This window comes from Spinacia oleracea, chromosome 3, assembly GCF_020520425.1.
Source record: "Spinacia oleracea cultivar Varoflay chromosome 3, BTI_SOV_V1, whole genome shotgun sequence".
Taxonomy (NCBI): Eukaryota; Viridiplantae; Streptophyta; class Magnoliopsida; order Caryophyllales; family Amaranthaceae; genus Spinacia; species Spinacia oleracea.
This window is the reverse complement of record NC_079489.1, coordinates 158944185-158958641: the sequence shown is the minus strand read 5'-3', so window position 1 is coordinate 158958641 and position 14457 is coordinate 158944185. Positions and strand designations below refer to the sequence as shown.

General features: G+C 37.0%; 1 protein-coding gene across 10 annotated transcripts; it reads left to right on the top strand.

Moving 5' to 3' along the window:
* The first annotated feature begins 46 nt into the window (after positions 1–46).
* On the top strand, positions 47–7856 carry LOC110780908 (ATP-dependent DNA helicase DDM1-like). 10 transcript variants are annotated; one of them, XM_056841103.1, is made up of 13 exons: positions 126–1033; positions 1116–1210; positions 1309–1428; positions 1586–1705; positions 1803–1901; positions 1991–2092; positions 3193–3403; positions 4431–4822; positions 5282–5401; positions 6596–6668; positions 7310–7354; positions 7449–7516; positions 7623–7856. In XM_056841103.1, the coding sequence occupies exons 1-8, from the start codon at positions 970–972 to the stop codon at positions 4439–4441; spliced, it is 822 nt and encodes a 273-aa protein (XP_056697081.1). In that variant the 5' UTR covers positions 126–969; the 3' UTR covers positions 4442–4822; positions 5282–5401; positions 6596–6668; positions 7310–7354; positions 7449–7516; positions 7623–7856. The 10 variants fall into 10 exon arrangements, with proteins under 10 accessions (XP_056697074.1, XP_056697081.1, XP_056697080.1 ...); XM_056841102.1 differs by having other exon boundaries at positions 7435–7516; XM_056841099.1 differs by lacking the exon at positions 6596–6668.
* Positions 7857–14457: the final 6601 nt, after the last annotated feature.

Sequence of the window (14457 nt, the reverse complement as noted above, 5' to 3'; positions counted from 1 at the left end):
CCCCTCTTTCTCTTATCCGAGTTACCTTTTCTTATTCCTTTATCCCTTACCCATGTGTACCAACTGTACCCCAACGTTGTCTTCCCCTTCATAAAGTGAAAATTTTCTGTGGGGAGATCTTCGAGGGACGAAGGGAGTATAAGTTATTCGTTCAACTCGATCATTTCTATGATACCATTAATATATATGTAGATGTTGTTGATGTGTATTATGTGTTGTTTGCTTATCTCTGAATTTTGGCATACCAGTATAAAGCTTTGGTTGACAATTCAGATTATTGACACTGAGAATCAAACTTAGTGCTTTGAGTGTTACATCTTCTCTTTGGTAGTGTTTAATTACTCTCCATTGTTGTGAATGTACTAGCTTATCTAGGCACCAGGGAAAAGAAAGAGCTGGTGTATAAGGTTGCATCTTGACTAATTATAAGATTATTAGCATAATTGATGGATTGGTGGCTGTTGGAAGTGGCCAGAACTGGGCATCAGAGGTAATGAAGTGTTATGGTAGGGAAGTCCATGGGCCGTAATTTCATAAATTAGCTGAAATGGAAGTATCAGTTATTCGTTACTGAATTAGTTTTCATCTAGGGATTCTGAAGGATTTAGTGTTTATGTGCGGTTCAGAAATTTTGAATCGAAATCATGCAATCACACCTCACAAGTTATCTGTAGCACCTAATTAGACCTGTATTCATAGATAATTGTTTATAATTTTGTTTCAGGCATTTATGCTTTGTATTTAAAGTTAGTTATTGTCTGATAAGTGATAACAAGGACAATGTCATGTTGCCCATTTCTGAATTTATGTAGGCTGTGCAATTTCACTGATGTAAGCCTCTATATGCTGTAAGTAACAATAAAGTGATGTAGATCACAGTGCTCTGCTCCCTATCCTCTTGTGCTGACTGATTATTTTAAAAGTGCAGGTGGTGTACCACGTGGTTTGAGAGGAAAGCTTAACAATCTAATGATTCAACTCCGGAAAAATTGCAATCATCCAGATCTCTTGGAATCTGCTTTTGATGGATCGTGTGAGTGCCTGAGATGGCCCAATCTGAAAATCTGCTCCTTAGTTTCTCTTCTTTTATGATTTTGGTTTTCTCCTTGTGGCAGACTTTTATCCTCCTGTAGAACAAATAGTTGGACAGTGTGGCAAATTCCAGTTGCTGGAGAGGTTGTTGACTAAACTCTTTGCGCGAAAACACAAGGCAAGTATTTGAAGTTAAATCTGTAAACTAGGCATACCTTAGTGAGTAACGCATGCTTTTGTCTTTAAGCTTTCTCTAATCCAGTTAATTTCTATCAGGTTCTGATATTCTCTCAGTGGACCAAAATTCTTGACATAATGGATTACTACTTCAGTGAGAAGGGACTTAAGGTTTGCAGAATTGATGGCAGTGTAAAACTTGAAGAAAGGAGGAGGCAGGTTGGTGCTTGTCAGCCTGCACTAAAATCTGTTAATCGTGTTTATGTCTTCATGTTATTTCCATGGCTTTGTGTTGTTTTCCAAAAGCTTCCCTCTAGTTCGGTTTTTTTGAAATTGTCTTTCCTATTGACATGGAGAACTTCTTATGCATTTACAGATCAATGAATTTAATGATGTAGATAGCGACTTTAGAATATTTCTTCTCAGTACGAGGGCTGGAGGTTTAGGCATAAACCTTACTGCTGCCGACACTTGTGTTCTTTATGACAGTGACTGGGTAATTTTTCTCTACTGTTCTATGATTTTGAGATTTTCCTTCTCACCATAATTCTATACTTATTCACGGGAATTGCAATTACTTGCCACTTTGCCAGAACCCTCAAATGGATCTCCAGGCAATGGATCGTTGCCACAGGATTGGTCAAACTAAGCCTGTTCATGTTTACAGGCTTGCCACTGCACAGTCTGTTGAGGTACTTTCCTGGTTATATTGGCTTTGTTCTTGTGATACAGACTTCTATGCCTTATGGTTTTCTTGAAGAACATTGGATTCTTTCCTCAGGGTCGTATGCTGAAAAGGGCTTTTAGTAAGCTGAGGCTTGAACATGTTGTCATTGGCAAGGGGCAGTTTAAGGCAGAGAGGACATTGAATAACATTATGGAGGTACTTTAATGTGATTTCTTATCTATGCCTTGCAGCCAGAAATTTTGATAAAATATGTAAAGAATTATTTGTTCTGTGTGGTAGAATGGAGAATAGTTTTTGCTACGTGTTTGTCATTTTCAACACAGAATGATTAGGATTGTGAAATATGTTTCGTTTTACCTGTCAATGACGGGGAAATAATTCAAATCAAATGCTTTAACCCAAGCATGAAAATTAAAACCAGTTATAGAGTTTTGTATCATGTTCAACTGGAAAACTGTTTATTTGAATATCTCAAATTGTACCAATCTTCCTTCCTACCGAATAGACCTTAGCAACACAGCACATTTCCTTGCAGGTCTTGGCTCTTTAACTCTTCCGTGTGGATTCCACATTATGTCAAAGATATAAATTCAATATATCTACGAATACCTGTATTTTGGGGGGAAGGGGTTGGGTGTAGTTGTTTTGCTCCACTTGCTCTGTTCCAGTTTCATTTCTCATGACTGGTAAACAACATGTTGCCCTTTCTTGGTTATATTATTCGGCGAATTCTCTTAGGTATCTTTTGCGTTCGGCTTTGCCATTTCTCATAGGTCTCAGTTTCCTGATTTACAGTAACATAGCAAAGTGCCTTGCATTTTTGTACAACTATCATGTCTCTTTTTCACATATTCTCACAAGTCTGCTTGATACTGGCAACTATTTTGGTGTATAGACTATAGACCAATATCAAAACCCGTGTGTTCTACTTCCTCATTGGTTTATCATATTGTCAATAGCCTCATATCAACTATTTCTATTTCTTTATGTGTTTGATGTGTCGTCATTGGTTGCTGCATGTTCACTGGAGAAGTTACATTGGTTGTTGGCTTTTCATTGTGTATGAAATAACCTTTCATTATACTAACTAAATTGTGTATGAAACAGCTAGTAAAGCCAACTGCTAACTTTACCAAACACATTTCTATGAAGTCTACAAACAACTAACATAAAAAGCCAACCCAAACAACCAATCAAACAAGCCAAGTAAAAACACCTTTAATATCAAGGAAAACAAGTACATTGTTAATTGCTTGCTTTTACATTGATAGAAAAATGTTGACGTCCGTTTACAGGAGGAGGATCTGCTGGAACTTCTCCAAGAGGAAGAAGATGACGAAGATAAGATGGTGCAGACAGAAATCAGCGATGAAGACATGGAGAAAGTGCTTGATCGCACCGACTTGCTTGTTGCATCAGGCGCAGATGATGAAGATGCCAAGGCTGAGAAGTTTGTGCTTCCTCTCAAAGGGCCCGGATGGGAGGTGGTTATCCCAACTGCAACAGGTGGTGTCTTATCCACTCTCAACAGCTAATTGCCTAATTCTACTCTTGACCAATGAACATGGGCACTCCTCGTACATTTTATTAGGAAATGGTCCCCATGTGTGAATTTTTTGGGTGGATTTTGTGTTTATGCAGTGGGGAATATACCTGTTCAATGGGCCGGGTTAGGGCCGGGCCTAGCCTATGATTTTTGTGTTATGCATACTGGGGAATATAGCTTCTGTTCCTTTCATTTTGTTTCATTGGCAGTAAAAGAGAGTGGGAAAAGGAAAGGAAAGGCCATTGAGAAAGGAAGCTGCTTTTGTAAATTTTGTTGTTCTTCATCTCACTCGGCTAGTTGGCTGTGTAGTTTTGGTGCTGTGTTCCAACTTTTATTATCTACAAGTATTAGATGAATGAATTGATAGTTTAAGGAGCAGTTTACACTGGGCCTAGTCTATTGTTTTTGTGTTTATGCAGTGGGGATTAGACCTGCTCAACGGGCCGGGCCGGGCCTATGATTTTTGTGTTTATGCGCTCTGGGCCGTGCCTATGATTTTGAGTTTATGCAGTGGGAATAGACCAGTTCTGCAGGCCGGGCCAGAATTAAATGGGATAGGCTGGCCCTAGCCTGTGACTTTGTGTTTATGCACAATGGAGGTAGACATGTTCAATGGGCCGGGTTAGGACTGGGCTATAGTTGAACGGGCTGGGCCGGCCTAGAATATGATTTTTGTGTTTATGCACACTGGGGAATATAGCTTCTGGTCCTTTCATTTTGTTTCATTGGCAGTTAAAAGGGAGTAGGAAAAAGGAAAGGAAAAGCCATTGAGAAAGGAAGCTGCTTTTGTAAATTTTGTCGTCAGCTCACACACTTGGCTAGTTAGTTGTGTAGTTTTGGTGCTGTGTTCCAACTTTTGTTATCTACAAGTATCTAGATGAATGAATTGATAGTTTTAAGGAGCAGTTGATCAGTAAAATGCAGGTATATGAGAATGAGATGTAACGGTTATGTTAGTTTATTGGTGGTTGAATTTTGTCATTTCAGCCTCGAAATGAAGCTTGTCAAAAATTGTAGCCAAATGAAGTACATCTGAAATGGCAAGTTAAAATTCACTAGCTTCTCAATACACTACAAGAATTATAAGCAAGGGGGGCGATTTTTCCTAAAAGAAGAAGGCGGCCAAAAATTTTCCCTAATAGAACCGATCAAACACATCAACAACAAATTGCCTTCCTTGGTATTGACAACAAGGGCGATATTATAAGGCGCCTTCTTTGATATTAACAAAGAGGGCGAAGTAATGAAGTCGCCTTCTTATTTGAAGTACGGGGTAACAACCTGGTCGATATTAGGGAGTGCCTTGTTTGAGAATAACAAAGAGGGCGACATTTTCCTCGTCGTATTTGTGGAGAAGAAAATAAGAAATAAATCGGCAGGTTATTCTCGAGCTTCTGATTTCCTCCTTATTCTTCTCCTGATTTTTATTCAAATTTATTTCAGTTCTCCAATTTTCTCCTAATTAACATCGATCTGATTCAATCGGTTTCGTTTTTTTCTGTAAATTTGTTGGAACCCTAGAAATCAACGTGTTCTAAATTCCTCTCTGATGATATGAATCTCTTTCTTTCTCCCTAAAATTAATTATGTTGAAAGCAAGTATTATCAATCGATTGTGTTTAGCGAATTTCTCGCTCAAATTTCATGAATTTTACTCCGGATTTTGATTTTGTCGTTGTTTTGTTGCTAAATATAGCCTTAATTTTGTATATTCAGAAATACGTACAAATTTATGAATCAATTTGTGGTATTAGGTTAATTATCTCGAAATTCGATTTAATTTGAATTGCTTGAATATTTGATCGAATTGCTTGAAGATTAGTTCGAATTTTTTGCAGATCATGCTTGACGATTAGATTAAAGTGGTCGGAGATTTGATCGAATTTTTCAAATTTCGGCAATAGGATTGAAGACTATTTGACGAGCTCTTCATCTTGGCCTGCAGTTTGTTAGAATCGGTATTTTTCCTTCTCTCTAATCCCAATTTTACAGTTGTGCTTCTGTTTGAATCAATTCGATAAAAGTTTTCTTTTGTCTGGAAATCATTTTTGAGTTTCATGTTTGAGTAGTTTTCTTGTAATTGGTTGCTTTTCTGTGAAATATAGCTAAGCCTCCATTAATTAAAGCTAGAAATGGTTCTGGTGCAAAACTTTTGAAGCTATAAATGGAAATGTATGATTAGGCGGTGATGATTGATCATGATTTAGAAGGATTTCCCGATGGTTGATCTGAACTAGGAAATTTTGTCGCGTATTAGAATAGCTGCATAGTCCCATTGTGGAGAAAAAATGTTATGTCCTTTGATTCTTACTTGTTTGTTAGTATGGTGCCTAAAAAGTTCATATTATGAGTTGTTTTTCTGATGGCATTAACTACTCATTTTAGTAAACAATTCTTTGACTTGAAATATCAAAGATTTCTTACTGATGTTTCATCCACCTGACGCAGCTAATCGATTATTTAGCTTATCTTGTGCTTGAGGTAAGCAAAACCATACATATATATCCTCTAAAGAAAAATAAAACCTCACTACAAAAACAGTCTATTCTGAATCCTAGTATATCCAAGTCTATTGTCTAGTAGTAAAAATTCAACCAGTTCTGATCATTTTGAATTAGGTCTAACCCATTCTGCTTATTAGGGTGATCTTCAGTTTTGGTTGAAAGGTCGAACCCATTCTGCTAGCTAACTGTTGTTTCTGCTAACTGCTAACTGCTAACTGCTAACTGCTAACTGCTGCTGCATTAACTTAATTGCCTGCTGGGAACAACCTCTTAAGTCTTAACACTAAGGGAAATAACATAGCAACATACAGAGTACATTTTTACCTAATACTGTCTAAAAAGCAAGAACAATTACCTCTCTGGCGAGAAAAATAGACACTAAGCTTGTAGTCTAACCAAAATAGTATTTCCTAACAACACTAGATTCTCAAAGTAAGATATCCATTGCATAATTGAGCATGAAATATATTGATGTTCCTGAAGGTTTAATTCTTGTATCTCATATGTTTGTTTATTGCTCTCTTAGTTCTTAACTTCTTACCATTCATAGAATTTCCAGCAAAGACTTCTGGTTTACCTCTATAGATTTGGGGATTAGCGCATACTGATCATTAGCTCCTAATAAGTTGACTGTTCATTGATGTGCAGTGGCCTTTTATATGATTATCTTTTGGGGTTTAAGAACTTTTCTCATCCCTGTCTTGCACATATCTGTCTAAGTGTAAGCTCTAAACTCTGCTTGACCTAAAACAAATTACTCCAAGAGTTCTTAGTTGTAATTGATTTTGTTTCCCCTTAAATTGTTGTTGCCTCGTGTCTAAATTGCTAACTGCTGCTACATTAACTGCCGGTGCTGCTAAGTGCTAACTGCTAACTTCTGTTGCTGCTAACTGCTACTGCATTAACTTGCTGCTAATAGGTCAGAAAATTCCTGGCGAAGAGCTGTTTATTTTATCTTTACCAGCTGTGAAGATTGAAGATTTCTTTCTACAGTCCTGATTTAGAAATAGAATCATTTGTTTTGGTTTCCAGTTATGATATTTGTTTATCACAGCTCATATTATTTTGCTGTTATTCATTCATGACCTAATAATGCTCTTGCTTATGACCATCTTATTTTTATACATGGTTTTTTTTGTTTTGGTATGAACTTATGATTATTATGACTTATAAGCAACATGGAAACATATCAACGTTTGCATCCTTTTACCTCTAAAAATAGTAAAGATTACTTGTTATTCATCTTCAAAATCTTCTCTTGAACTACTCTTGCCTTTGGTAGGGCGACTGTTATGATGAACTTTGTCTTTCAGCTCACTGTGCTAGTTTAACTATCTGATAGCTGACACAACTGTTATGTAGGCGGATCCTGCAAAGGCTTTAAATATCACATCGATACCTATATAGGTGCACTGCTTGTCACCATGCAATCTCTTTTTTCTCGTGCTCCATTTCTACGGTATTTGATCTGGATTTTTTTTTACAAGGATCATCATCACAGGAGCAATTTCCCTATTTTGGCCCTTGCTGGTAATCAAGACTTAATCTGTCCTCCTGAAGCTATATACGGTATAATATACAGTAGTTCTTACTCGTATCGCATATTTGAATCTCTCGTAGTATAATGCTATTATCCCTAAAACTTAATTCACGCTATTTCAATACGATGTAACAGAACAGTCAAGGTGATCCATGAGGATAAAATTACATTCAAAGTATTAGTTAACATTGCTTAAAGAAGGATCATCATCACAGTAGTTCTGTTGCTGCCAAGAAGGTGTATCCATGTATCATCCGTTTTATGTACTATAAACATTGCTTCAATGGGATGATTGTATTGATTAATAATTCCTACTCAATAGATAAGTAACACTAACCTATTAGCTCAAATGGGAGAGCATTGTGCAAATGCACAAGGATGTGGGTTCGAATTCCATATAGGTTAATTTATTTGATGTATTAGTTAACATTTAAAAAATATACATATAAATAAAAAAGAAAAATAGAACAAGGAGGGCGAAAAAAAAAGGGGGCCTTCCTTGATTCAATCAAAGAGAGCGCAGGAGAATCAAGAAGGGCGGAAAAAAGAAGCGTCTTCCTTAAAATAATCAAATAGGGCGGAAAAAAAAGTTGCCCTGTCTAATTTCAATCAAGCTTAGAGCCTAACAGGGCGGCGGGAGGGCGATTTATAAATCGCCCTGGTAGCCTAAAAGGGCGATATTCATATCAAAGAGGGCGAAAAATATCGCCCTCTTTGGTCTTATATGTTGTAGTGATAATAGTACAACTTCTATTAGAAGAGAGGCAATTCAGATAGCGATCTTGTTAGCTCCATATCGATTTGCCTCTCTTTTTACTATAGTACTACGTATATAGATGGATAGATAGATAGATGAGATTGTATATAGAAATGAAGCTTGTCGGAAATTGAATAAGCAAATGAAATACATCTGAATTCACTACCTTCTCAATGATAGTACAACTTCTATTAGAAGAGAGGCAATTCAGAGAGTGACACTTGTTAGCTCCATATCGATTTGCCTCTCTTTTACTATAGTACTACGTATATAGACAGGTAAATGAGATTGTATATAGAAAGGAAGCTTGTCGGAAATTGAATAGGCAAATGAAATACAGCTGAAATGGTAAGTTAAAATTCACTAGCTTCTCAATGATAGTACAACTTTTGTTACAAGAGAGGTAAATCAGAGAGCAACACTTGTTAGCTTCTTATCGATTTGCCTCTCTTTTACTATAGTACTACGTTATAGATAGATAGATGAGATTGAATATAAAATGGAAGCTAGTCGGAAATTGAATAGGCAAATGAAATGCAGTTGAAATGGTAAACTAAAATTCAATGGCTTCTCAACGATAGTTGGAACTTTTATGATAAGAGAAGCAAATCAAAGAGCGATAGTTGTTAGCTCAGCGTTGATTTGCCTCTCTTTTACTATACGTCTATACCCTTGTTACCTTTGCACCCATTTGCCTCTCTTTTACTATAGTACTACGTGAAGGAAATAATGCCCTTGGTCCAAGTATGCATTCTATGTTAAGTCTAATAAATGCGGTTCAGTATTAATTAACAAGTTAATAATTCAGTGAGATCAAGTGAGCTGAATGCCTAGCTAGAGGCCGCTTCAGTTCAAGTGGAATTAATGATATTAATCCACAGCTTACTCTTGACTGAACCCGTAGGGTCACACAAATAGTACGTAAACGGATCAAGTATTTAATGGCATTAAATACTCCATCTATGAATATTCGGAACCGACGGATCTTGGTTTCAGTGGGAGCTAAGATCGTCACAGGCAAGAAATGAATACTCCGGAAACGATGATATTGCCGGAAACGGAAATATGGATCGTATCGGAAATATGAATATTATCCAAGTCGTAGATGTTGCCGGAAACGGAAACATGGTACGTATCGGAAAATATTATTGGAAATGGAAATATTACCAGAATCGGAAATATTGCCGGAAACGGAAATATTGTCAGAATCGGAAATATTACCGGAATCGGAAAATAATTCCGGAAACGGAAATATTAAATATTGTTCGTATCGGAAATAGATTCCGGAAATGGAAATTTAAACGGAAGCGTATCGTACGAATTAGCATCGGACGAGGCTTGCCGGACGAAGGCCCAGCACGAAGCTGGGGCCATCGCCCAGCAAGCATGCGCGCCACAAGCCCAGCCAAGGCAGCGCCCAGGCCTACCGCAAGGCAGGCCCAGCGCGCGCCAAGGGCCACGGATGCGTGGGCCGTGCTGCGCGGGGCTGCTGCTCGCACGCGCATGGGCAGCCCTTGTGGCTGCCGTGTGTGTGTGAGTTTGTGCTCATGCGTGATTCCTGAATCTACAAGAGTCAGTGTATGATTAAATTTCTATTCCTAATTGGATAAATTAATTAAATAGAATTCATGTAGGATTCTAATTTCAATTAATTCGTATCCTACTAGGATTACGATTCCTTTTCCATAACTCTATAAATAAAGGCCTAGGGGTCATAATTTATACACAAGTTTCAAAGTATTCAAAAGTGAGTTTTTGAGAGAAAATTAAAACACACATCTTGCTCATAAAGTGCCGAAATTTTCTAGTACCTTAAGGGCGATTCTAGTTGGTCAATCTTAAGGCGGATCCGGACGTGCTGTGGACTATCTACGGAGGGACGACACTTGGAGTCCTAAAAGACTTGTTCTTGTTCGGTTCGGGCGCAGCTAGGGAGGGCACGCAACAAAGAGTATGCATCTAAATTATGCTATATGATTATGTGTAAATAATATGTTGTCCTGGGTTAATGGTTGTTTCCGCATGATCTATGTAATGTCATATGTATCATAACCTAACAGTGGTATCAGAGCCCCTTATTATTTTCATAATCTAAATTGCATGAACATGGTTAAATATTACAAATTTGCAAGAATTAAAAGGGGTGATTAATTTTCGTAATTGTTAATTAATTGCAAATTGCGTTTATTTAATTATACGTACGCAGTTTTTCGGCAGTTTCTTCATTACTCATCCGAATTGAGTGATTTTTGTGTCAATTCCGCATGTAAAAGGCATTCTAAAATTTTGACAAAAATAGTATTTTTCTGCTGAACCCAGAATTCTCAAATTCGAAGCCTAACTATGACTTTTCGAAGGTTTTAGTTTTTCGAATGCAAAATTTCGTAAATTTAAGATGTTAAATTAAATATTTGCGATTCTTGTTGATAAATCTTGAATTTTTGATTGACCTACTGCATATGTTTAACAAGTTTGAATGCCTAGTCTTGTTAATTATGCAATCTAATTTGTAATTATGATTAATTTGTTGAAAATTAGAATAATTTAGAATTAATTTGATTTTCATAATTAATTGTAATTTAATTAGAAACCTATGATTAAAAACCACCATAAAAATTGTAAATTTACGATAAATTTTAAATTTTTATGACCTAGACTTGAATCCATAACAATCGGAAATCAATTGGATAATAAATTTTCGATTTTTCGCCCTAAAATTATGAAATTAATAATATTTATTAATTTGTCATTAATTTTAAATATAAATTTTAAATTTTTATGCGATTCGTTCATATAACTTGCACGCACGAAGCAATGGACGCTTCGTGTTACCCTTAAGGGGTGTTGTATAATGCGGGCATGCGACGACGAGCAAGGGAGCTCGTCGCCCGTGCGGCACGAATGCAATGAGCAAGGGCGTAGTGCACGAGCACAAGGCAGCAGCCCTGCCTTGTGTCGTGTGCCACGAGCAATGAACAAATGGGCATGGGCGAGGGGCGAGCCAAGGCAGTCGCGTGTGGGCAGCAAGCGAGCTGCGCCACAACGCGCGCTGCCTCGCACAAGTGCGCGCAGCCTCGCGCGCAGCGAGCGCAAGCTCGCGTGCCACGAGTGCTGCGCCCAGCACTACTCGCGCGCACAGCGCGCGATGTCGCTCGCCCAGCGAGCGATGTCGCGCCCCAGCGAGCGATGGCTCGCGCGCACAGCGCGCGATGTCGCCCGCCCAGCGAGCGATGTCGCGCCCCAGCGAGCGATGGCTCGCGCGCACAGCGAGCGAGCCAGCGCGCCCAGCGAGCGATGTCGCGCGCCCAGCGAGCGATCTCGCGCGCGCGCACTGCGAGCGATAGCTCGCGTGCGATGGGGCGCTGTGCGGAGGCTTGCGATAGGACAGCAGCAGCTATGCGACGAGCGCATGGGGTGCGCGCACATGGCCAGCAATGGCTGTGTGCGTACGGCCCATGGGCGTGCAACGCGTAGGGTGTTTGCGTTACGATTAGATCGTTTTGAATGTTTAATTTGAAAATTTCAGTTCACGTAATTTTAATTAATTTTAAAATTAATAATTTGAATTAATTTCTTGGATTTTAATTTTGAATATTATAATTATAATAAATGGAATTTATTCTAATTATTTTACTAAAATTAAAATCATGAATTAATTTAAATGCGACTGAAATTAAATTAAATTTTTGGATTCAATTATAAATTTATATGAGCTTTAAATTTTAATTAAATTTGTATGTTTCCGGTTAGACTAGAAATACAATTTTATGTTTAAAATTAGTAAAGCATATGAATTTATTGGTTTAAGTGGGAGCGCTTTTTAGTCATAAACTCTTGATTAGGTCTACAAATCCTTAAGGTTAAAACAACTTGATTAGAATTAATAAGGACTGAATAATTGGTAGATTATTGGTGCCCTTGATTAATTGCTGCAAATGTTTACGTGATGCATAATGTGTTTTACTAACCAGCTATGTGGGCCATTCATGATAATGAATGGGTGAATGGTATATATTGTATATGTACTGTTTTGCAGGTTATGAAGTGACTAGTATGGCCCAAATAGATAGAAAATATGGTCTGCGTACCATTAATTTGAATGTAATTGGTCTAAAGCACCAAAGTTATTTTTCAATTCAAATATGGTCTGCGAACCATCAAATAGTTGTAATTAGTTATAGCTTATCCTATTTGAAGAAAATGGTGCCTCCCACGGAGATTTTCAAGACGGACTTTGAAGTCAAAGCTTCAAGATGAAGTCGGGCCATACTAGATCACAAATATCTTATGCATGTTTTAAGTTATTTATTGTTTTAAATATGTCTTAAAATGCATGAGATCAAAAGCTTGATTATGTTGCATGATTAAGGATTTTAGTTCACTTAAAATCTAACCAACATAGTAAGAGCCTTAAGTTCCAAACTTAAAAAAATTGAGTTATAAGGTGCCATGCCAAAATATACACTTGCTTGGATATCCTTTACATCAATCTAGTAATAGTTTTCGCTCAGCGAGGTGTTACTTATTGGTCCTAAAGGGGCAAGGTACACAAATAATTGTGAGTACATGTTAGTTTTGGTGAAACTCAACGATATAAGTAAGGAGTCCTTTTATGTCGTGGCAAAATCGATAGGTTTTCCTAATAAGTTCTTAGACGTACCTATCAACCAAGAGTAGTTTCTAGACTATTAGCAAAAGGCTTTTGCTTACCTAAAATGTTTTAGAATTGAGTCGACAAACTGTGCTTAATTCTTCAATGGTTTTAGGATCTTGGAATCATTTTATTCACACCTGCCGGAACAATAAAATCGAATAAAATGCTAATAACTTGTTTGAATTGCATGGTTGCTTTAATTTCAAGTTATTATTCATGATAAATGTTTAGACTTTGCATGCTTCAATGTATGTTTTAATTATTGTTTATAATTAAATATCTTGCACTGCAATAAATCCTTTTAGAAAGGTAACAGTAAATTTCCTCGATTGGTAGTGAATCCAAGAACGATTCACGGAAAAGAGAGAAAGTGAGCAATTTAAAATGTACGTTTCTTATATCGACTTTTATGGTTGTTTTCGAATATCAAAATCGAATGGCAAACCAATTGGTGCTTGTGAATTCAAAATACACTGTAGTTTTGAGATCATAAAGCATTGAGTCTAATACGCTCAGCTTTACCAATGGTTAACAACCTAATATCTTTGTCCATTTAATTCTCGAATGAGTCTAGTCCCTAGACATTCGAATAGATCGATACTTAGAGAACTTTAGAAGCTACTGGTAAGATCATCTAGTTGAAACTTAATATTCAACATAAATTAAATGTAAAGAACCTTGTTGGTGACATTGGACATGTCTAACAAAGTATAAAAGTCAACACTAAAGAATTCAATTCTTAAGACTATAAGAAAGGGTACAAGAAATAGGAAAACGAGGAACAAATGAAAGGAATTTACGATTCCGTTTCTACCTAAAAGTTAATGTTTAAAGAGAAGTGACCTAGCAATCAAACTTCCTTGGTATCATATACCGCTTGAGGTTCTTACTTCGGTAATAACTCAAACAATGGAAGCTAGGATACACTAATGACCTACAAGTGGGAAATGAAGCATGGCAATGCTACATTAGTTGTAGGGTCATCTAGTTTGTTTTAAGTCCTTTCAAAGGCTGGAACTTAATGGCTATTTTGTTCCATAATCAGCATACCTAAATTTCTGCTTCAAACACAGAAAGACTCACATTCAGAAGAACAAAAACAATGCTTGTTTGTTTGTTTATTTGAATGAAATGGTCAATTACTGGTTGAGTCAATATGCTTGATTAAAACAAACAACTCTTTAAAGAACTTTACTAGGTTCAAATCAAACCCTTGATTTGAGTTCCATTAAATCTTTGGCATTGTTGCTTAGACCATATCAACAAGTTAACATTCATAAGCTCTATTTTGATGGACTTTTGAAAGTTGGTTGATTTCTAGATCAACTTAAGACAAGCTAGTCTTACTTGTTGAAAGTAACAAAGAATATGAACTATTGTTAGAACGCCTAGACGATAGAGTTCAAAGCTAAAGAAAGGTTTTATGACTTTATTATTTCACATGGATTTGAGTGAATATAGGTTTATTTACTCAAATGTGATATAAGTTGAATCTGTTTGGCTAGTTCAAAGATTCAGAAGTATAAAATCCACTTGGCAAGAAATCATAAAGATCTAGG

Bases quoted from the DNA above. Each gene is read 5' to 3' on its own strand.
- LOC110780908 (XM_056841095.1), top strand. From the start codon at position 970: ATGATTCAACTCCGGAAAAATTGCAATCATCCAGATCTCTTGGAATCT. The intron at 1,211-1,308 runs GCAAGTATTTGA...AATTTCTATCAG, and splicing joins TCTTTGCGCGAAAACACAAG to GTTCTGATATTCTCTCAGTG. The intron at 1,902-1,990 runs GTACTTTCCTGG...TTCTTTCCTCAG, and splicing joins CCACTGCACAGTCTGTTGAG to GGTCGTATGCTGAAAAGGGC.